Source organism: Canis aureus, chromosome 27, assembly GCF_053574225.1.
Source record: "Canis aureus isolate CA01 chromosome 27, VMU_Caureus_v.1.0, whole genome shotgun sequence".
NCBI classification, from domain to species: domain Eukaryota; kingdom Metazoa; phylum Chordata; class Mammalia; order Carnivora; family Canidae; genus Canis; species Canis aureus.
This window is the reverse complement of record NC_135637.1, coordinates 38,196,246-38,219,241: the sequence shown is the minus strand read 5'-3', so window position 1 is coordinate 38,219,241 and position 22,996 is coordinate 38,196,246. Positions and strand designations below refer to the sequence as shown.

At 41.1% G+C, this 22,996-nt stretch overlaps 1 protein-coding gene across 4 annotated transcripts in view; it reads right to left on the bottom strand.

Moving 5' to 3' along the window:
• Positions 1-22,996, bottom strand: part of ATAD1 (ATPase family AAA domain containing 1) — a 61,671-nt gene that overhangs the window by 27,106 nt on the left and 11,569 nt on the right. The window contains exons 1-3 of one of the 4 annotated variants that reach the window (XM_077874852.1): positions 17,108-17,240; positions 13,365-13,536; positions 116-214 (exon numbers count right to left, since the gene is read on the bottom strand). In XM_077874852.1, the coding sequence (XP_077730978.1) occupies positions 116-214; positions 13,365-13,526 (261 nt within the window). In that variant the 5' untranslated portion in view covers positions 13,527-13,536; positions 17,108-17,240. Of the gene's footprint in view, positions 1-115; positions 215-10,194; positions 10,372-13,364; positions 13,537-15,451; positions 15,597-17,107; positions 17,241-22,996 lie in introns of those variants that run through there. The other 3 variants (XM_077874854.1, XM_077874855.1, XM_077874853.1) reach the window with 3 other exon arrangements.

Genomic DNA, 22,996 nt, shown 5'->3' with positions numbered 1-22,996 from the left:
AAAACTGCTGAGTCCTGTGATTCCTCCAAGAGAATCATCAAATCAGGTCATCTTCAGGACCTGTGACACAAAATGCTAGACCAAAAAAATGTTAAGTAAGATTAAAGATACGTACATGCATGTTAAGAGGGTCTACTAGATGAGCAGCAATACTCATTTCATATTCTGAAAGCTTCACATTTTTCACACCAATCTGTTTCATTAATTTTTCTGCCTAGAATGAAAAAACAAGCAACTTCCTTTAGTTTGATATTTAGGCACTGGTACTCCAAAAGAGGTCATCTGTGAAGGCTAAAGAGCAATGAACAGCCATACAAGAATTTTCCAGGGAAATTCTAGGCCCCTTGATCTCATCTTTCCCCAGTGTAAACCCTGAGGTAAAGAAAAGATTTGAGGGGTGCCCGGGTGGCTCCGTGGTTGAGTGTCTGCCTTCGGCCCAGGGCGGGATCCTGGGGTCCTGGGATCAGGTGCCACCTCCGGCTCCCACAGGGAGCCTGCTTCTCCCTCTGCCTGTGAGTTCTGCCTCTCTCTCTCTCTCTCTGTGTTGCTCATGAATAAATAAATAAACAAATCTTAAAAAAAAAACAAAAAACCTATGAGCTTTAACAATGCAACAAAGCTTTCGATTAAGATTTTAAAAAATAATGATTTTACAAACATTTACTGAGTGTGTGAAGTATTATGCCAAAATACTTAAATGGATTAACTCACTGAATCCCCTGTGTGAGCTTATGAAGTAGAATTTTTCCCCACTGAGAAAAGGAAATTAAAGATTAGCTCAGATGAAATTAACTTGCCTTAGGTTGGAGTTAGCAAATGGAAAAGACAACATACACATGTGGGCAGCCCAACTCCAGAGCCCATCCTCTAACCACCACCCACATGACCTTGCTGTCCTCAACTATAAGAGAGGAATCTGTGACCACTAAGGAGTCTTAAAAAATCTAAGGAAAACACATTCAAATTTCAATTAACTGAAAGGTGCTCTGATAAATACCAAAATTTTTGTTACGTTCGTTCTCCTAAAATACTTTAAAAACATCACGTTGTATCCTTTATTTATTTTATACATATTTTTATTTTTTTATTTTTTAAGATTTTATTTATTTATTCATGATAGAGAGAGAGAGAGAGAGAAAGAGAGGCAGAGACACAGGCAGAGGGAGAAGCAGGCTCCATGCAGGGAGCCCGACGTAGGACTTGATCCCAGGTCTCCAGTATCACACCTTGGGCTGCAGGGGGTGCTAAACCACTGAGCCACCGGGGCTGCCCTATTTTATATATATATATATTTTTTTTTTTTTTAATTTTTATTTATGATAGTCACAGAGAGAGAGAGAGAGGCAGAGACACAGGCAGAGGGAGAAGCAGGCTCCATGCACCGGGAGCCCGACGTGGGATTTGATCCCGGGTCTCCAGGATCGCGCCCTGGGCCAAAGGCAGGAGCCAAACCGCTGCGCCACCCAGGGATCCCCTATATTTTTAAAGTAGGCTCCACACCCAATGTGGGGCTTTAACTCATGACCTTGAGATCAAGAGTCACATGCTCCCCCCAATCAAGCCAGCCAGGCACCACCCAAAATACTTTTGATTCTAAAGATCTTGTTCTTGTCAGGGGGTATTGCCAGTTCAAAAGGGAATTCCGATCACACGGCATCATAGTTAGAGATTGGTCAGAAGATTAGGACAAATGTGGATAAATTAAGATAAATCATATCCTTATGATGTAGCATTTTTTAAAAAGAGCTATGAACCACACTGTTTTTCCTCTTTAGCCTTCTTCTATAAAATTACTGAAGCAATGAATAAAGTAGCCTTTCTCAGGTTCTTTAATCTCTTTCTTGTAAAGATCTTCTCTTTTGCTGACTTTAAATCTTTTGTCAGCTACGATAGGTGTCCTATTTTAGTATCTGTAATAACATCAATTTACTCTTCTTTTTCATTATGCTTCTATAAATGTGAAGCCAGCCCACACGTGTTCTTTTTAGGCTATGCTGTAAAACACTGGTTTTCAACCAGGGGTGATTTTGCCACTCGGGACATTTGGCAAGGTCTGGGAATACTTTGGCTGCCACAACCTGGGGGAAGGCGGTGCTATTAGTATTTAGTCAGAGGAGACAGGGATGCTGCTAAACATTCTAAAAGGCACAGCATAGCCCGCCCCTCCCCAATTACCTGGCCCCAAATGTCAACAGTGCCGAGTTAAGAAACCCTGCTGATCTCCCCCCACCCCATTAGCTACTTGCTCTTAAAATTTTACTCTAGACCAAAACTGCCTCTTGGTTTATATACTAACAACCTTTATTTATGTCTAGGGTTTCCTAAATGACAAATATCAGCTATGTTGTTTATGTTATGGAGCTAGAAAATGCTATAGTCCAATTTACCTAAAATCTGTTCTCCATAAAAGCAGTCCAATTTAACAACGTCTTCAGGTTGCATTTACAACATTGACAGAAGAAAGAAATTAAGGTTTATTGGGCAAAACTCATTTTCATTTTTTTTTACAATCAGCCCTTAAAATCATCCTGATAAGTAGCTATTAACATGCTCATTTTTCAGATGAGGAGCCCAAGGGTCAGAGCAATTAAAAGAACTGCCGAGATTATGAGCTAGGAATTGGCATTTCCAGAGTTCAAACCCTGATGTGTCTAATTCCAAAGCTCACGTTCTGCTCAAATACTAATACTCCTCATTTGGGAGAGCAGGACACAGGTAACAAACAAATGAACAAAAAGAAAGTACCCCCAAACCCATCATACCAACACCAAACTGTGTTCCAGAAGTTATCCAACTGTTTCTAGCTCTGACACCCTTAACTGAGTCCATTTCTGAAATGTTTTACCAAGAAAAACAAAATTATGATTTGATTGTACTCTAAAAATGGCTATGTTCATTCACTGCTTTATCATATACAGCTCAAGGACAATTATATTTTCTAGTTACCAACTTTTGTTTGTTTTTTCTTAAAGCGAGTGAGCACGCGTAGGCACAAGTCGGCGGAGTGGCAGGCAAGGGAGAGGGACAAGCAGGTTTCTAAGTCATTGTCACTGTGGAGGAAAAATGGTGGGCTGGGGGGAGGGGAGTCAAAGGTAGGAGGGAACCTTACTTTTTACTGTACACTCTTTTTAACTGTTTCACAGAATTTTTTATCTTTTCATGCTATTTGTTTTTCTTCACGTAAAGTATTCGTCTTAAGTGGGGTAGGAAATAGAGAACTAATATTTTTTGCCTAGAAAGGGAAGAGATGGAGAAAAGGAGTAGCAGAAAAGAAACATTTCGTTCAGTTTCTGAAAGATCCAGAAAATTGGTTGTTCTTTTGGAAGAATAATTTTTAAAAGTTAGAGGTAGCAATAACAAGGGTGAAAAAGCCAGAGATGAACTATAAACTTACATTTTTTAAATAAAAGTCATAGCTAAACTGCTCTAAGTGGATAGAAGAAATCACTGATACAAAGCTCATAAAAATACATTTAAATAGGAAACACCAAAAAATTTGAGTGATTAGCTCTATAGCTCTATGTATTAGATATAATCTCCTATAAACTCATATAAAAATTCTAGAGGAGACAAGTCATCTCCCCCTTTAGGGTCAGTGCACTGTCTGCCTTCTGGTTTTACTGCGTGTATTCTGGAAGTTGTAGGGTAAGAGGGCTTTCGACTCCGGTGCTCTTCCACTGTGCTTGTGCGTAGAGCACGATGCTGCAGGGCCTTCTCTCCCTGACTTCCTCTCTCTGGCTGCCTTCTGTCCCCATCCCTTCTACCTATTGCTTGGCCTAGCAGGCAGCGCTAACTGGCACAAGGAATCTAAGATTCAGCACCAGCACACCTTCGTTGTGTGAGCCACTGATCGATCATGGAGGTCAGGATGGCTTCCCGGTGTTGGCAAGCTTTAGCTGTCCCCGTGTAACTGGCATTCGAGGACGGCTGCTCTTAAAAATACCAGGCAGCGGACAGTTCAAGGTTTTGTTTTTAATTTTTTAAAGGTTTCGATATATCATCTCTTCACAAAATATTTCGGCTAATAGTTCTCCAAAATAACTAAAAGTTTCGAAGACTAGAGTATCATGACAGGACTAAAATAGAAGACATTAACTCCACTGAAGTCACAGGACACGACTTTCATGTGTAGGAAGAATTCTCAGTAGGGAGTCTTTCCTGGTCTTTGACTATTAAACTACAATCTCAGAAATATCACACAGTCTAACTCTCAGAAATGTTACACAATCTAATGAAGATGCTAAACCAAGTATTTTATTTATAAATGCTCAGAACAGGTTAAGCATTAAGCTATTCATCCTGTACTTAGAGCACTTAAATAGAGAGCTTACCTAGAGATTCCATTTTTCTACATCTCAATTAACCCCACCCTTTCATCAGGCTTACCCATCAAAACTCTTCCACTACATCTAAATACGATCCAAGCAGCAGCAGATGCCCAGAAAATCCCCGTCCCTATAGGACACCCTGCGGAAACCATCTCCTCTCTCATGACGGATTAAATGCCCCACATTTCACCAAGCTGGGAAGTTCTCCTGGCTTCAGGCTAGAAGTTGTTTACAAATAACTTAATTCAAACATTAAGACTACTTCTAAGTCACTGTTCGAGATTTGAACGCCCCGACATCATCTTTTACCTCTTTCATCTGACAACTGCACTGCCTTTAAATTTGCATGAGGCTCATGGATTACCAGGTAGCCTCAAAATGTTACCTCAGCTTCTACATTCAGTGCTCTTCCTTTCTGACCACAGAAGTCATACCTTCCTCCTCTCCCACATTCACATGTGATCTTTGTTCTCAGTGTGTACTCTTAATTCTTTAATTCCCTTCTGTACTTTCACTTAATTATCTAGTAATTAGCTGGAAATATCTAGCTTCCTAAACGGCCTGGACCACAGCTCATCATTTCAACAATGTCTTCTGTTGAACCTCAGAACCCCTTACACTTGTACCAGTCAGCCTTACCCTCAAGGCTGGCTCCGCACCACCATTCCATTTATCTGCTACAAAGATGCTGAGAAATGCTCGGAGAAGTTAATAAAAATGAAACAACTAAATTCCCAATAAATTCATGCTTCCTTCAACTACACCCTAATGTTCATAATCCACAATTATTTCTCATTAAACACTGGTCGGTCACATACTTATCTCAGCAGTCCTAAACCTCCATTTCCATTTCCATTTAGTTATAACATCTCTCCACTTCACTGAGAGTAAATTAACTCTTCTTACAATGTTCTCAACTACTGATCCCAACCCCTCTGGGATCTACCTCCATCCTCTTTGGTAGCAACTCCCCACCTCCTTCTTATCCACTAGTCTTTTCCCTTTTCTTCCTTACCTTTCTGCCAGCAAATTCTGGAATGACCAACTTCTTTTGCTTCAAATGATACTTGCTGTCCCCAGTGAATGGAAATCACTCTGATTTCACTGAATTTATGGACTGCTTTCTTTGATTACATTCTATATGTCCTCCTTTTCTCCTGGATTTTATAATGCAACGTTTACAAAAAATCTCTTTTGCAACATTCTCTTCCTTTGGTTTTGAGGACTTGACAAATGATTTTCCAGATACAGGGTTTGAAATGTAAGGAGGAGCTTTGAAAAATTATATTCAACACCCACCAACTTCCCCCAATTCTTATTTTAGAATGTAGGCCTTCTAGATGACATGCTACAATGAACGACTACTACAGTCTGCAGTGTTTTGTCTACTTCAAATGTGTTAACGTGGGAAAGACTAGTACCAATACCCTATGTTATTCTGGTTTTATTCCTACTCTTCTGGCCAGTTTTTAAAGGTATTTTTATTAATAGTTGGGTAGGTAAAAAAAAAAGACATCTTTAGAATACATAGATGAGGTCAAAACAACCACAGAACACCTGCTCAGTAAATACTTGTCATATGAATAAATTCAGGTCCTTAATCCACAGAAGAGATTATTGTAAATGGGATTAAATAAAAATCAAATTTTATCCCCTCCCATATAGAACCAATTGTTCACGTAGCATTTATTGATCCATCCTTTCTCTAATAATCTACAAAGCAGAGCCAATTCTGTTTCCATATCAAGTTTCTATAGTATGCCTACGTCTGTTTCTGGACTCTTATCTGTTAAATTTGTTAATCCATCCCTGTGCCAAAAGCATACTGTTTTAGTAACAACAACTTAATAAGCTATACATGTCTTGTTTTTCAAGTGTCTGGCCTACATATAAACTCTTATTCTTCTATAAAAATTTTAGAAAAAAAAATAATGAAAAAGCCTGTCAGTATTTTTATTGGCATGAAGTATAGTTTTCAGTAGTTTTATAATTTTCATTACAAATGTGTTGTAGAACTTGTCATTTACTGTATATTTTTGATACTATTGTAAATACTATCTTTTTTAAAGTTGCATTTTCAAACTATGACACATATACAGAAATAGTTGATTTTTGCACACTGATTTTCTATCCAGTAGCCTTTAAACTCTTATTAGCCTCGATGGATTAGCTACAGACTTTGTTTGCTTTCTATGCAGAATATCATATGATCTGTATATAATGACTGTTTAATTCCTTCTTTTCCAATCCTTCTACCTCTTATCTTTTTTCTTGACTTATGCATCATTAACAGTAAAATGCTGAACACAAGTGATGACAACAGGCTCTAATCATAAAGGAGATGCTTTCAATTTTTACCATGAAGTATATTTCCTATAGTAAATTCATTTTATCAAGCTAAAGATATTACTGTCTATTCCTACTGCACTAAGAGCTTTTCTAAAAAGAATGAATATTTAATTTTAACAAAGGCTTTTTCTGCATTTATTGAGATAATCACAGTCTTATCCTTTAATCTGTTATTATAGAACATTATAAATATATTTTTTCCTCAAATGAAGCCAGCCTTAAACTCCTGGAATAAATCCAACTGATCATAATATATTATCTTTTTTTATACACTGCTGAATTCAACTTGCTAGTATTTTAATATTCTTCTATTCATTTAATTGGGATAAATTACAGCCCATTACAAGTTTTTAGGACGGTTATGCTATCCTCGTAAAAAGGATTGGTGACTGTTCCCTCTTCTAGAATTTGTATAAAATTGTTATCATTAATTTGTTTCTTATATGTTGCTAGAACTTGCCAGTAAAATTCTATGGGCCTGGAGTATTCTTTATCAAAACCTATGTCCAATATTAACTTATTTCATAGGTATGGGACTAACTACTCATGCCTAATTGTTTTTTTTTCTTTTTTTTTTTTTTTTTAAGATTTATTTATTAGAGAGAGAGAGAGAGAGAGAGAGAGGGGCAGAGACACAGGCAGAGGGAGAAGCAGACTCCATGCAGGGGACTCCACGTGGGACTCGATCCTGGGTCTCCAGGATCACGCCCTGGGCTGAAGGTGGCGCTAAACCGCTGAGCCACTGGGGCTGCCCATCATGCCTAATTCTTAAGTCAGTTATGGCAATGTATATTTTTCTAAGAGTCTCACCATATCATTTAAGGCCTTAAAATTTATTGGTAGTTATAAATTTTCCTTATTTTTAATGTCTGTAGCATCGTCATTATGTCTCCTCTATCATTCCCAGTAATATTTATTGGTGGCTTCATTTTTTTCTTGACTGGTTTTATAAAACTGTCAAGTATTTTTTGTATATTCAAATAATCAAGTTTTTGGTTTCACAGACTTTATTGTCTACTCATTTTCTTTTTTTTTTTTATGTCTACTCATTTTCTAGATTTTTATTCACTCTATTGCATATTCTATTGCCCATTAATTTGTCTTACTGTTATTTCCATTCTCTCATTATCCATGAGTTTATATTAAAAATCTTCTGAGCTTAAGTTTGATATTTACTTTATCAATTTTCTAAAAGTTTGATATTTATTTTCCACCTTCTTTTCTAAAAAATACTTAAGACTATAAATTTCTCTCTAAACACTAATACATTATATTTAATTCAATCATATATTTTTTAAGATTTTATTTATTTTTTGAGAGAGAGAGCTTGCGGGAGAGAGCACTCGAGCAGGAGGAGGTCCAGGAGAGGGAGAAACACACTCCCCACCCAGCAGGGAGCCTGACACAGGGACTGGATCCCAGGATGCTAAGATCATGACCCGACACTAAGCAGACTTAATTGACTGAGCCATCCATGCACCCTAATCTTAAATATTTTCTAATTCCTACTAGTTTTCTTTTACCTAGGAGTTCTTTAGAGAGTTTCTTACTTTCCAACTTATTGGATATTTAATGATCTTACTGTTCTGCACCAGAGCCAGGGAATGTAACAAACATGCTACCAGTGCTAAGAAACTTGACATCTGCTTTACAATTTATCATATAGTTAAATTTCAAAAATCGTACACAAGTGTTTTTTAGATATGTACCCTGCAATTGTTTGAAGCACAATACACTGTGTGGAGCTACTAGATAAAGCTGTTACTTATGTAAATCTGCTTTATCCTTACCCATTTAAAAAAAAGAGTCTCATCTGACTACATCAAAATAATAAGGTCTGCACAGCAAAAAAAAAAAGCAACAGAACTAAAAGACAATCTAACTGAATGACAAGATATTTGCAAATAACATGCGATAAAGGGTTAGTATCCAAATTATATAAAGAATTCATACAACTCAATACCAAACCCCCCCAAAAATCCAATTAAAAAATGAACAGGAGACATGAACAGACATTTCTCCAAAGACATCCAGATGCTCAACATCACTCATCACCAGGGAAATGCAGATCAATGAGCTATCACTTCATAACTGTCAGAATGGCTAAAATCAACAAACAACACAAGAAACAATAAGTGTTGATAAGGATGTGGGGGGAAAAAAGGAACCCTTATGCAATGCACGGTTAGTGGGAATGCAAAGTGGTACAGAAACTGAAGAACAGTATGGAGGTTCTCCAGAAAGTTTAAAAATAGAACTACCGGGGATCCCTGGGTGGCGCAGCGGTTTGGCGCCTGCCTTTGGCCCAGGGCGCGATCCTGGAGACCCGGGATCGAATCCCACATCAGGCTCCCGGTGCATGGAGCCTGCTTCTCCCTCTGCCTATGTCTCTGCCTCTCTCTCTCTCTCTCTCTCTGTGACTATCATAAATAAATAAAAATTAAAAAAAAAAAAAAAAAAAAAAAAAAAGAACTACCTATGATCCAGCAATCGCATTACTAGCCATTTACCCAAAGAATACAATAACACTAATTCAGAAAGATATATGCACCCCTGTGGTTACATGTTCTGAGCATTATTTACAATAGTCAAATTATGGAAGCAGACCAAGTGTCCATTGACAAACAAATAAAAAAGATGTGATAGTAGATAATAATAATAATAATAATAATAATAATAATAGTAATAATAGAATATTACTCGGTCATAAAAAAAAAAAATGAAAGCTTTCCATTCATGACAACATGGATGGACCCAGAGGGTATAATGCTAAGTGAAATTAGTCAACCAGAAAAAGACAAATACCATATATGGAATATAAGAAAAAACCCAAACGAACAGAGTGAAAAAGAGACAAACTAAAAAACAGACTCAATTACAGAGAACAAAATGGATGGTTACCAGAGTAGAAGTGGGTAGGTAGGTGGGGAAAGGAGTGAAACAGGTGAATGGGATTAAGAATACACTTATCACGAGCACCGAGTAATATACAGAATTGCTGAATCACTATATTTTACACCTGAAGCTAATATAACATCGTATGTTAATTATACTGGAAAAAAAAGATTTAAATATTTCATCTACCAATTACTGAAAGCAATGTTAAAAACCTTCCACCATGATGATGGATATGTTATTTCTTCCTACAGTTCTACCAGCTTTTTGCCTTATGTATTTTGAGGCTATATTAACAGATGCACACAAATATAAAATGTTACATTTCTTGTTGAATTGAATCTTTAATCGTTCTGTAATGAATCTTATTTTCTCTAATGGTATTTTTGCCTTAAAGTTTATTTTTGTTCAACCAGCATTGTATTTGTATGGTATAGGCATTTTTCTATCCTTTTATTTTCAACCTTTCTGTATCTACAATTTATATGTGTCACTAGTATATGGCCTAAATTTCTCTTTTTTAAACCATTCTTACATCTTTATCTTTAGGTAAATTACCAAAGAGGGTATACTTTTTTAGGAGTCAAAGATTTATGGGAGTACTGTCTATGAGATACCCTACCTTGGAATGGTCCTGTGTTTTCTATCCTGAGCTCTTCTGGGCCATAAAAATAGACGTCCAAATTCAGCAGGTTCAGCAAATTCCCTCCAATGTGAAAGCTGGCTCATCTTATCTTTTTCAGTTTTTACCCTCAGTTTTTATCTGAATTTCTTACTTTCTTGCTAGCTCATGAACACCCTTAAAAAGATTAAAAAATATTTTATTTAGATCGTTTAGTTGTTTTAAGCAGGAAAGGCAGTCCGGGCACCTAGTTATCCTAACCAATCTGTTCATCCTTCACTGACCTCACTTCATTTTCCGTTCCCTAAATGAAGGCTTACTCTTCAGCCTACTATTTACGGTGTTTGATGGCATCTCCTTTAGAGACCTCATCACTTCCAATATACAGTCATCAGCATCTATCATAGTAACAACTACATGAAAACTGTCAAGACTTGAATGTATAAATCCTGATGGTGGTAGGAGGATGGTGGAGGAGTGGTTTAGGGAAAACCCCATAAATGATACATATCTACACAAGAATAATCCTGAGGCCTCCGCATCCCAGTGAGACTCACTTCTCTAAGGAGCCAAACTACTTATGACCATCTGATGAGGAACCTCCAAGGATCCACATTTTCTCTGAGATTTAGACCTACCATTAACTGCTGGATGAACATTTTCCCCGGATGCCTACCACCAGCACAAACTCAATATGCCCAAATCAAATATCATCTCTCTGTAAACTTGCTCTATCTTCAGTTTCTAAACCTCTATGAAAGGTACTATGAGGCTTCAAGGACTCCAGAAAAATCTTGGATTCATTTGTATGTAATATGTCCTTTTTTTCCCCCCATATCATCACAAAATCCTTCTAGCATTCATTCTGATTAGTCTATTTCACCCATTCCATTCCTTTTCTCACCCCCAGGCCTACTGCAGTCCGCTTGTCTATGCAAGTCCATGCAGATCTAACTCCCGTTCCTGCCATATACTACTGTGAGATGAACTATCCTTAAAACATTCCTTTGCATATCACTCACTCACTAAAAATCTTTACTAGGCAGTTTGACAATGTAATAGTTTACACCGCCTACACAGAAGACTTCAACTGGTCAGTAGTGTACTTCAACACTGGCTGGAGGTAAGAAGGGAAAAAAGGAAGGCTATCAGAGAAGCTAGAGCCCCTGACCTAGCAAACAGCACACCTCCTTCTTGGCTAATGTTGACTTGTAAAATGCTGTGCCATTTTTTCTTATCAGCCTTTGTCCACCCACCAAAAAGAACAGATTAAAGAAGCAGAGGTCTCTTCCCTGACTTTACCCTTTAATCTCTTACTGCTTCCTCCAAGTCCTATTAGTTAGTTGCATAAATCCTCCACTCCAGTCTGACTAGTCTGTTTACTGCTCCCAGAACAGGTCTTGTTTTTCCTATACCTGTCCTGATCCTGTTCGTGATCTTGCTACTTCAACTGCCCTTGCCTGTCCTAGCGGCCAGACTCTTTCATGAAGCTGTCCTCAACTACTAATTCCTCAATCATCAGTGTTGCTGCTTTCTCTAAATACCACAGCTTCTGTCTATTCATTAGGCAATTAGAATATGCTACTATTATAACTTACATTATCATGGACAAGTCTTTTTACCCTACCAAGGGCACTATGGGACAGATGTTGAGTCTAATGCTTTGTATACCTGATATTTACAACTATATTGCATATATGATTTCCAACAAAGGCTTAAAGGTAACAATCCATTAATTTATCATTTAATATTTCTGTTTGGCTTTCTATGTCTTCCATAACATGTGTGTTCCAGGAGCTCTTAGAAGCCAAGAAAATAAAATACAAAATTCTCTAATAGGCACATCTCTGCTTTTAAAACTTCTCAAAGTGGTTTGACTTATCAATACTTTGACCTCAGATTTAAACTGACTTGCATAGTGTAGATGGTGGGAAAAGCTGCACTTCTGAAGACACATGGATATACTTACTTAAAACACACATACACAGACAAACTGCACTGGTCAGACTTCTAAGGGAGTTGTAAATTGACTGATAGTATGATATCATCTAGACCCGAGTCAACTATTTTATAATCAAATGCAGAGAACAAACTCACAGCTGTTCAAATTGCTTTTTTGGATACAAACAGTAAGCAATATTCATGAAACTGATTTTCACTGATTTAAGAGCTATGGGTAGCACCATAAAGCAGTCATTTATTTACATTCCTGTTTGCCACACTAGCCTACAGCATTTTGAAAGAACAAAATTTGTTTATCTTTTATCCTTGGCACCAAGAATTTGCTAGGAGCTCAGGAAATGTTTACTGAGTGCATCACAGTCACAACACACAGAAGGAATCTAAACATTGATGAACATGAACATCTTGCCCTAAAACAGAAAGAAAAACTTGCAAGGCTCCTTTAGGGCTTTTACTTTTTTGAGGAAGAACAGAAACCCAAACAAATATATCGTCCTAATAAGAAAACGACCACAAGAGGCAGTTACTGAAAAAAAAAAACAAACAAAAACCCCCTGAGACTTATATTAATAAGATTTAGCAATTTCTTAATTAGAAATTAGTGAGTTTGTGAGTATAAGACCGACAGCTGATCAGTATTAGCCACATTTCAAATGCTGTGCAAAGCAAAATGCATACCATCACTAAAGATAAATTTTTGTTTAGTCTGTTGAAAAATTTTACCTAGATTCCCTCATTCATTAGCTGACAAAAATATCCTAAAGAAGATGTTCACAACAAAATACTGGAAGATCTTTATTCTTCACCACTTTTTATTCTGATAAGTTACACAGAAAGAATTTGAAAAATGAATACTTTTTTTAGGAATAATGAAATTAAAGGGATGCCTGGGTGGCTCAGGGGTTGAGTGTCTACCTTGGGATCGAGTTCCACATCGCATCCATGCAATGTGGAACTGCATGGAGTTCCTGCATGGAGCCTGCTTCTCCCCTCTGGCTGTGTCTCTGCCTCTCTGTGTGGGTCTCATGAATAAATAAATAAAATCTTAAAAAAAAAAGGTATATTAAAAAAAACTTAAATATGATGTTCCAACACATTTTCACATAGGTCTTAGAGAACTTATTATTTTCTAATTCTACTATATCCTTAGTTTTATGAAAATACAAGCTAGCTACAATAAAAATGATCCTTAAACATTTTAGTCATACCTGTTTCTGAGCTTCTACTTTTTGCTTCCTGGTTGGATCAATTGCATCTACCATCCATTTGATTGTAAAGTATGTTACTGCACCAAATATCGTCAAACGGAAAATTAAACCGACAACTTCGTTCCGACTCAAAGGACGAGAAAAGGCTTCAGCATGTACCATCTTGATTAACCTTAAAAAAACAAACAGAAATGTTACTAAGTAATAACTAGATTCATTACAATTGGGAGACTGATAAGCAGCTTAAACTCAGCAAGAAAAAGGAACTTTTAGTCAAATTCAACATCTCTTGCCTTAAAGTGTTTTAAGGAAAAATGAACATACTAAAAACTGAGGTTTATTAGACTTTTTAATGAACCTTATTGAAAGCTCAGATAATTTAAGTAGACGACTTTATTTGAAAAATGCAGTCAACATCTTAAGATACTTACTCTTTTACAGCTTTTAAGTAACTATTTCAGAAAATCTAAGGATCTAATGACTATACCACTAATCCAACTGAAGAAAAGGCGGCCTATCACTGAAATACTTTATTAATGCGATGATAAGAACTTCTCCTATTACATACAATGTACAGCAGGTTAGTTTTTGAGTGAAATTCAAACTGAACAGACTCGCTTTCTCCTCAGGCTTACTTTTCAGGTTTTCAAGGCCTGCTTAAATGTAAACATGCCGTTTTCTCTATTAACAAGTGGCATTAAATTTTTTGGGCCACCCTATTATTTCCAACCACCCAGTTAAACATGAAGCAACAGAATCTTCAAAAATTTCTGAATCACAAGAACACAGTACTACTCGCCTAAGACGAGAAGAAAAGAGGCAGCAAGCCTATGTTTCCCTACATCTGTGAGCTGCCACGGCAGTCACATACGGTTTGCAGAAGGCACACACGCCCCTGTCAAAGGCAGTAACCACCCAGGAGAATAAGGGTGTTAGGGCCGATGGGACTGTCACAGTTTGGAATACAGGCTCTCAGCTTCTAACAGCAACATTATTCTCTCACAGAACTGGACTATGTGAAAAAGAGAGAGAATGTATTCTGCACTCGTGTAAAAAGGATTAACCAGAATCTGCACAGACGGCTCCGCAACAGATAAACCGCAGAGACCAGTATCTTTTTCTTTAGTGGAGTCCTTCCAATAAAATTAGTTTCCCTTGTCCCTACTACTACTCAATTAAAGATCTTCTTCACGTCCCTCCCTCTGGAATAGCTTCAACAATTTTTAAATTCCTCTTAGTTCCCTCCCTGCTTCCATTCAGGAGTATATACTTCTCCCTGATAAAAGACTCCAAAGCTTTCCCTTTATTTACAGGATTTCCAAGTGTCCCAGAGCATCCTAACGTAGCCCCAAAGAGTAACATCTAAGCATTTTACTTCTCACCACTTAAGAGAACTGTCAACAGCTGGAGGAGTCACCGGCATCTGACAACGCCGTGTGTATCTTCCCTCCACTGTATCTGCCTGGTACCCTGGATAGGCCATTTCTTTCCCTTCATTAGGATCAGTCAAATTCTATCCAAACTTCAAACACCAACTTCAGCGGCTCCATTGAAGCTTTCAGATCACGTTAATGCTCTATATCATCCATTTGGCCCCACTGCTGAACTTCTATAATACTCACTGTATTCAACTAGAAGTCAAATCCTTATAAACAGGATTTATATCTCCTCCATCTTTCTGTCACACACAAGAGCAGCTATTCAGTGGCTATCTGTTCAACAGAACAACTGCAGAAACACTTCCCACTCCATCATTTGGACGAAGCTGTCGCCAGACTGAACGATTTCCCAAAAAAAGCCAAGGGTTCCACGTTCCTACATTACCAGGGGCCACTTACTTCACAATAGTACGTTATTTAACTTACACTCAACAGCAGAATAATCAAAAGCCTTCATTTCAGATGAAGAACCTTTGACCTAGAGACATTAAGTGGTTTACCCACCCAACACGTATTTATCATGCCTCCTATAGGCTGGGCATACAATAATAGCTAAGACACAGTTATTTTCCTCAGGGCACACAAAGTGCAGTTATTATTATTATATTAATTACATCTTTACAAACAGAGCTAGGGAGGAAAATCCACCTAATTAGAGTCTCTCCTCATGCAACAAATTCAAGTGTGCTTTCATCCATCAGCGTGGAGTCCTACAGGGGAGTTAACAATACTCCACTTCTTGTGAGTAAAAAATTGACTTCTCGAGCTTTCATTGCAACAGAATAAAATGGAAAGCGCAGCTGGAGGGCGGCCCAGGTGGCTCGGCGGTTTAGTGCCCGCCTGCGGCCCAGGGTGTGACCCCGGGGTCCGGGATCGAGTCCCACGTCGGGCTCCCTGCGTGGAGCCTGCTTCTCCCCCTGTCTGGGTCTCTGCCTCTCTCTCTCTCTTTCTCTCTCTGTGTCTCTCATGAATACATACATAAATAAAATTCTAAACAAACAAACAAAAAAAAAGTGCAGCTGTAAGATGTGATAACATTAGGCGGGGATATTATTACTCAAAGATGGAAATAAACCACCAGGCAACAACCCAAGGCTCTACGAAGTTCATCTGTGAAAACCGGAGGCACGCGAGTAAGACGCTGTCCCGTAGTCACGGAGCTGGGGTTCGCGGGGCGGGAGCCGCCATCTAGCGGAGGCCCGCCGACGCCGACCGACCCGACAGCTGGGGCGGGCTTCAGCGCATCCCGGTGGCCGACGATGACAAGGTTCGGACCCCGTGAACAAAGCCTCCGCCTGGCTCTCCCGTCTCGTGCGAGGGCCTCGGCTCCTACCGGCGGCCTCCGGGCAGGCGCTCCGCCGTGCGCTCGCCCAGCACCCACAGGCCGGGGGGCCGACGCCGCGCACTCCGGTCCGGCCAGCGGGAAACACCAACAGGGATACGCAGCCGGGCGCGTACGAACGCGAAGGAAACGCGGCAGGAGCTCCGCGGGCCGGGCCGCAGGTGCGGCGGACGGGACCCGAGGGGCTCGCGTCTCACCCGCGCTCCGTGTCTGGGCAGGAAACGGCAGCGAGCGCACGGCGACCCGGCGGGGCGAGACCCAGGCTCTCCGCCCTCGTTCACCGCAGGGTCGGAGGGAAGTGTCTCCCGACCCCGAAGGCCCAGCCCCGCAGGCAGGGAGCCCCGGGGACGGGACGGGGACGGGACCGGGGACACGGCCGGGGACGGGATCAGGGACGGGACCGGGGACGAGCCCGGGGACGGGGACGGGGACGGGCCGGGGACGGGATCGGGGACGGGCTCGGGGACGGGACTGGGGACGGGCTCGGGGACGAGCCCGGGGACGGGGCCGGGATCGGGGACGGGCTCGAGGACGGGACTGGGGACGGGCTCGGGGCCGGGGACACGGCCGGGATCGGGGACGGGATCAGGGACAGCCCCGGGGACGCGCCCGCCGGCCGCCACGGAGATCACGGCAGGCTGTGACCACGAGCACCGTCCTCCGCCAGAGCCCGCCCGGGCCGCGCCCACGGGGACTCCCGCGCCCGCCGGCACAAGCGAGGGGCCGCGCTGGGGGACCCCCAGGGCCCAGGCCGGGCCGGAAGCCAAGCGAGGCCCGGGACGCCCTTGGAGGTGAACCTGCGGGACACCAACCAAGGGCTGCGGGAAGCCGGCGTCGGCACCGGGGGCGGGGGCGGCGCGGTGACCTTGCTCGCGCGGCCTCCCAGATCCCGGCCGCCCCCCACGGGAGCTGGGCGGCATCCCGCCTCGTCCCACGAGGCCCCGGAGGAGCCCGCTACTCACCCCGGGGCGGACACTGAGGCAGCAGGAGCCGTCGGCCAGCCTCGCACCGGAAGGAAACGCCGCCTGGGAGGGAGTGCTTCCGGCGGCAGCCGCGACCCGCCCCCTCGCTCGGCGCATGCGCCGCCCGGCGCGCGGGGGCGCACTTCCGGGGCGTCCGCCATGGCGGCGGGCGGCTGCGGCTCTCGGCGTCGGCCCGCGGCCCTCGCCGGCGCTCTGAGCGTGGCTCCTGGGGTCCCGGGCGGCCCCCGCGCGCTCGCGGGCTGCGGGGGCGACTTTCAGTTTCCGGAAACCGTGCGACAGGGCGGCGCGGGGCACCCGAGCGGGCCCGCGGGCCGGACGCCCCAGGTGGTCTGGAGCCGCGATTTGCATCTCGGGGACCTGCCTGTTTCCTGCACACCTTCCCCTCCCCGGAGGCAGCGACGGGACGTCACCCAGGAGGTCCCCAGGGAGCCGGCGCCTGCGGACGCGAAGGAGAAGCGGGGCGCGCCTCGGGCCCGCGCCGGGCCTGGGGTCGGCGGTCCCCGGGCCCCCGCCGCCCCCGCCGCCCCGCGCTCCAGCCGGCAGGCCTCGGAAGTCGCCACGATCTAATGCTTTTGTTTGTTTGTTTGTTTGTTTATTTTTTCATCCATCTTCAGAAGTAGCCACGATCTAATGCTTTTCTTATATTTATTTATTTTTCCATCCATCCTCAGAAATCGCCACGATCTAATGCTTTCTATTTATTATTCATTCATTCATTCATTCATTCATTCATTCATTCATTCATGAAAGACACAGAGAGAGAGGCAGAGACACAGGCAGAGGGAGAAGCAGGCTCCACGCAGGGAGCCCGACCTGAGGTGGAACTCGATCCCAGGACTCCAGGGTCACGCCCTGGGTGGAAGGCAGATGCTCAACTGCTGAGCCCCCCAGGGCATCCCCGATCTTCTGTTTCAATACATACGAGCAAATGATGAGGCTTAGGGAGAGAAACTTTCCCGAATGTATGTACTTTCAATGGCAAGCTTCGCTGGAATCGGATTTAATACAGGGACCCTCCCCCCCTCCGCCACACATACACACACACACGTACACACCACGCTTTCTCTTCCAGAGGGTCATTTCACGCCAGCTGTACTTAAAGGCTTTGTTGAAAGAAGACCATGAAATGACAAAATCCGAAGTCTTCACAGGGCGAGGTTGGGACGTCAAGGGTGTGCAAGTATCTTAAAATTGTGGATTCGTCAACGGGAATCAGGATGGAATTTAGCGCTTTTGGCTGCATGATAACGAAGCTAAGTTTAAGAGAACGGGACTCCCTGTATAGAGAGGGGAGACAGAACTCTGGGGAAAACAGGATGATTGCGAGACCAGGACGATGTCTACAAAACCAAAACCATGGTTTGCTGAGTTTTGGAAGAGAGTCTCTGTTGGTTCCCTGGGACTATCCTGGGTCTGAGTTACTACTGCTTGGGATGCTCCCGGGAACGTGCATTGACAGAGCTAAAAGGTAGAGATTACTGAAGGAAGAGCTTCAGGTGGCCCACCAGGATAGGCTCACCACTAAAGAAAATGACCTGAGAAATCCAAGATGGTAGTGGATTTCCATCATTCACTGAGTGAAAGTGCAGCAGTAAGACCTCACCTGCCTTATGCTAAGGACCAGGGTGACCAATCTACTCAGATTGTCTGACACTACAGAGGTTTTTGGAACATAGGATTTTGGAAGCTAAAACAGGAAGTCAGGCAAACCATGAGGATTTGATCCTCAATTAGGGGCATCTTAAATGGATCCTAAAATGAGGTGGAAAGCCCAATATGATTGCATCTAGTCTGTGGTTCACCCAGACAATTCACGCAGACTGTGATTGTGCAAGAAGTTGTTGGGTAAAGTAGTCAAGACTGGCCATAATGAGTCCACATGCCCCCAAATAAATGCTGCTGCTCATTCCTTTTCCAGTGGTTTGGCTATAAACCAAGTACCTGTACCTATCCCTTTTGGACCTAATTTTCGTTTAGCAAATTTTTAAGAAGCCTCTTATGTCTGGGTCCTCAGATACCAAATTACTGTCTTCCCACATACCATGCATGTTCATTTCCAGCTATCACTAAGTCAGCTAAGTTCTTCCAGAATAGAGCTGAGTGAACATATGCTTTTCATCCCAGGATAGCTTTATATAATTCCTGGCAGCATAAAACACCATATTTGGCCCACAGTAGGGGCTCAATAAATAATTCATGGTGTATAACATTAATCGAGAAATTATAACAACAGATTTTTTTGGTAAACTTTCTGGGCCTTCCCTCTGTGATTATTAGAATCAAGATATTAAAAATAATTATTATATTTATTATAGAAAGTTGGGTTTTGGGTTTTGTTGTGTTTTTTTTTTTTCTTAATGCCTCCTAAAACAATTTATGGTAATTCTTCCCACATGGGACTAAATTATCCTTTACATTTGTTAGTTGTATGGGAGTGTGATTAATTTACTCTGCAGCCAAGGTGAATTTTGCGCTGGACCCTGAAGGGGAAGGGATTCCTTACCTTAGGGGTTCTCAGATTTTACTGCGGGTCTGTTCACTTGGGACAGGTTGGCAAAATGCAGATTCCTAGGCTATAGCCTTTGAAGCTCCCATTTAACCGTTTTAGGCTTTAATCCAGAGATTTGGATTTTGAATAAGCATCTGAGATGATTTGGATATAGGTCATTTGGGATCATACTTTGAGAAACTTCCCTAGTCAGTGATGATATTAGATGTATTTTTGTAAAAATCTCTTATGTCTCAGCCCCAAAAGCCTATCTGGTCAGCCAAATCATTAAGTCAGCTGATATATACCAAAAAATCAAGGCAAGGAAATCTCATAAGATTCAGAATAAAATCTCTTTGAAAGGAGAAACAAATCTGAAATTTTTGATTAAGTAAACACACCAAACCTGACCCTATTTGTTGCTCATTAGAAATGATTGTCTTGACAGTGATTTGGAAAGAGCAGAACTTCAACAAATAATATAGAATCACATAGCAGTAATTATGCCAGTATGATAGTCACTCGGAAGCCTTGTTTCTTTTAAAAATATTTCATCAGAAAGAATAATCTTCATTATTATTTTGACAAGTTAAATAGGATGGTTGGAGAAAAAAGCAAAACAAGAATATGAAGCTGTACCTGCAGGCATAAAAGCACTGAGAAAGACAGAGATTTAAGTGCTTGAAGCTCCAATAGAAAGAATAAGATGGAATCAAGGCAAAAATCATGGAAAATTAACATTTTGGCTGAATGGGAAGAGTAGAAAGATGAATTGATAGTTCCATTCTATAAAAAGTACAGAGACCTAACAGATGCAATAGCAAAGTTCAAAGAACATGTTGTAAATTTACTTTTCATGCTTTTACATTTTAGAATTTTATACATAATTTAAAACGTGTGCATATGTAATTTTATATTGTTATCCGCATAGCACAAAGCCACAATCTTACATTGCTTTATAATCCTTCTTAAGCATGACTGCCAGTTGGACTTTTTTTTTTTTTTTTTACAGTTTATGCTAGCAATAAACATCACCTAGAACTTGAATATTTATTTTAAATCCACAGTGCTTTGTTTTTTGGCTTTAATGTGGCACTGAAATTATACTGCTCAAATGATACTATCTGGGGAAAGTCAGGATTGATTAAAACGGAATTGCTTGGGAAGAAGGCTAACCCCACTACAGACTCATCAGTAGAAGTTTTAAAGCATAGATGAAAGAGTAATCTCCCTAGGATTCATTTAGGATCTTCATAAATACTCTTCCAGATGCTTTTTTTCAATGGGAGAGGGGATGTGAGGGATTGAGTGAGAATGACAAAGATATGAATTCATCAGCCAAAACTGAAGAAACAGTAGTTGAAACATTAATTCTCAATTTCTGTAACAGCAGATTGATAGATGAAGCATAAAACAAGACCAGATGCTGTGGTTTCCAGGATGCACTTGGCTTCCCATCCTTTATAACCTGGAGCATTTATTGCTGTAAGTAGGTCACTTGCTTGCTCTCATTTACCTGATTCTAGGAAAATGCCCTTGAAAGTATTTGGAAAAGAATGTATGCTGGTGCTTAACATTTTAGAAATGAAGATTGCATAATTTCCCCCCCTTTGCCCCCCTCATTTCCCTATAACTGAATAAGCTATAACCCTGGAACATATGTGAAACTAAAATGGATGGGAAGAATTTGAGATCTCTTTTTTTTTTTTATGATAGTCACAGAGAGAGAGAGAGAGAGAGAGAGAGAGGGGCAGAGACACAGGCAGAGGGAGATGCAGGCTCCGAGGTCTCTTATTTTCTAAGCACAAAAACACTAAACACTAATCCATTTTGTTAGCCCCCATAATTCACTCTACTTAGCACTGACACAGTATTCATCTCACAGAATTCTAATTGGGGTTTAAGTTCTTGTATTCTCTTATCAGATGTGAACTTCTTGAGACAAGAGAGGATGCCTAGGACATAGGAGGGGCTTAACAAGTGCTTCTTTAAAATTTATTTATTGAAGTATAGTTGACATTCAATGTTATGTTAGTTTCAGATGTACAACAGAGTGATTCCCCAGCTCTACACGTTCCGCCCTACTCAGCACAGCAAGGGTAGGTACCATCTGTCACCATGCAAGGTTATTACAATACTGTTGACTATATTCCCTATGACATACTTTTCATCCCCATGTCTTATTTATTTAATAAACAGGAGTCTAATCCCCTTCACCGATTTCATCCATCCCTCCACTCTCAACTACTGTTTTAATTATTTGATTCCTGCCCCCCACTCCCAAATCTGACATATCTAATGGGGCTTTTTAGGCTCCATTCCTACAGATTTAACCTGGCCAAGGGAGAAAACAGAAAGAAGGACATATGGTTCACAGATCGGAGACATGGAATAAAACTATTTCACTGACCATACGTATGTATATTATTGCCCTGTCATGATAGGTCCATTCCTGATGTGCTCACCAGAGACCAATCCCATCAGTCTTGGTACCTGTAGGATTTAAGAACATGCAGTCTGACAGAACTAGGTTTGAATGCACAATCTGTTTTTCACTAGCTCTATGACTTTGGGCAAGTTATTAAGCTCGATAAGCCTCAACTTTCCCATCTTTAATTTGGCCATGCCATGGAGTTGCAATGAAAATTAAATGAGGCAGTATCAAGAAAGTGCTGAGCTCTATGCCTAGCATTTATCAAGTGCTCAGTAAGCATATGCCATTGTAATACCTCAGGTGATGCTTTTATTATACTACCAAATGGTGTTCTCTCATTTCCAGAAGTGTGTAAGGACAAAGATTCCCTCATATTCCCTTAGTATTTGCATGAAGACTTCACATCTCAAGTTATAACCGTAGCATCTTGTCTGGAAATGTTTTCTCTGACTGGGGAAGAGGCCATGCCTCTATCTTTGACCTATTGACTATCTGATTCTCAATCTTAATATACCCCTCTGGCTGACTCTTACTGATTAATAGTCAATAAACCATTTTTGATAGTTATATTAAACCTACAAGACTCCATCCTTATGACCACCAACAATTAAATTTAAAATATTGATCAATCCATGAAAATGGCTATCTGGATATTTCTCAGTTCACTGAAGACCATTATCAATATTGGCTGTCGTTCCCATCTGTCTAATAACAGCCATTTATTGAGCTTATGGTTCTTGCTCTCATGGAGTTCTAAAGACTAAAACATCTTATAAAAATGCAAGTCCTCACAAGTCCTATTGATTTTTTTTTTCAGGCTAGAGGTTTATCCTATATTTCATCCCCATTTATTATTTGTTTGGGGAAAACTTCCTCCCTTAGATTGTTGAGTGGGTTTCGCACAAGAGAAAGAAATTAGTTCAATGGGTGAAGGTAAGAAGCTGAA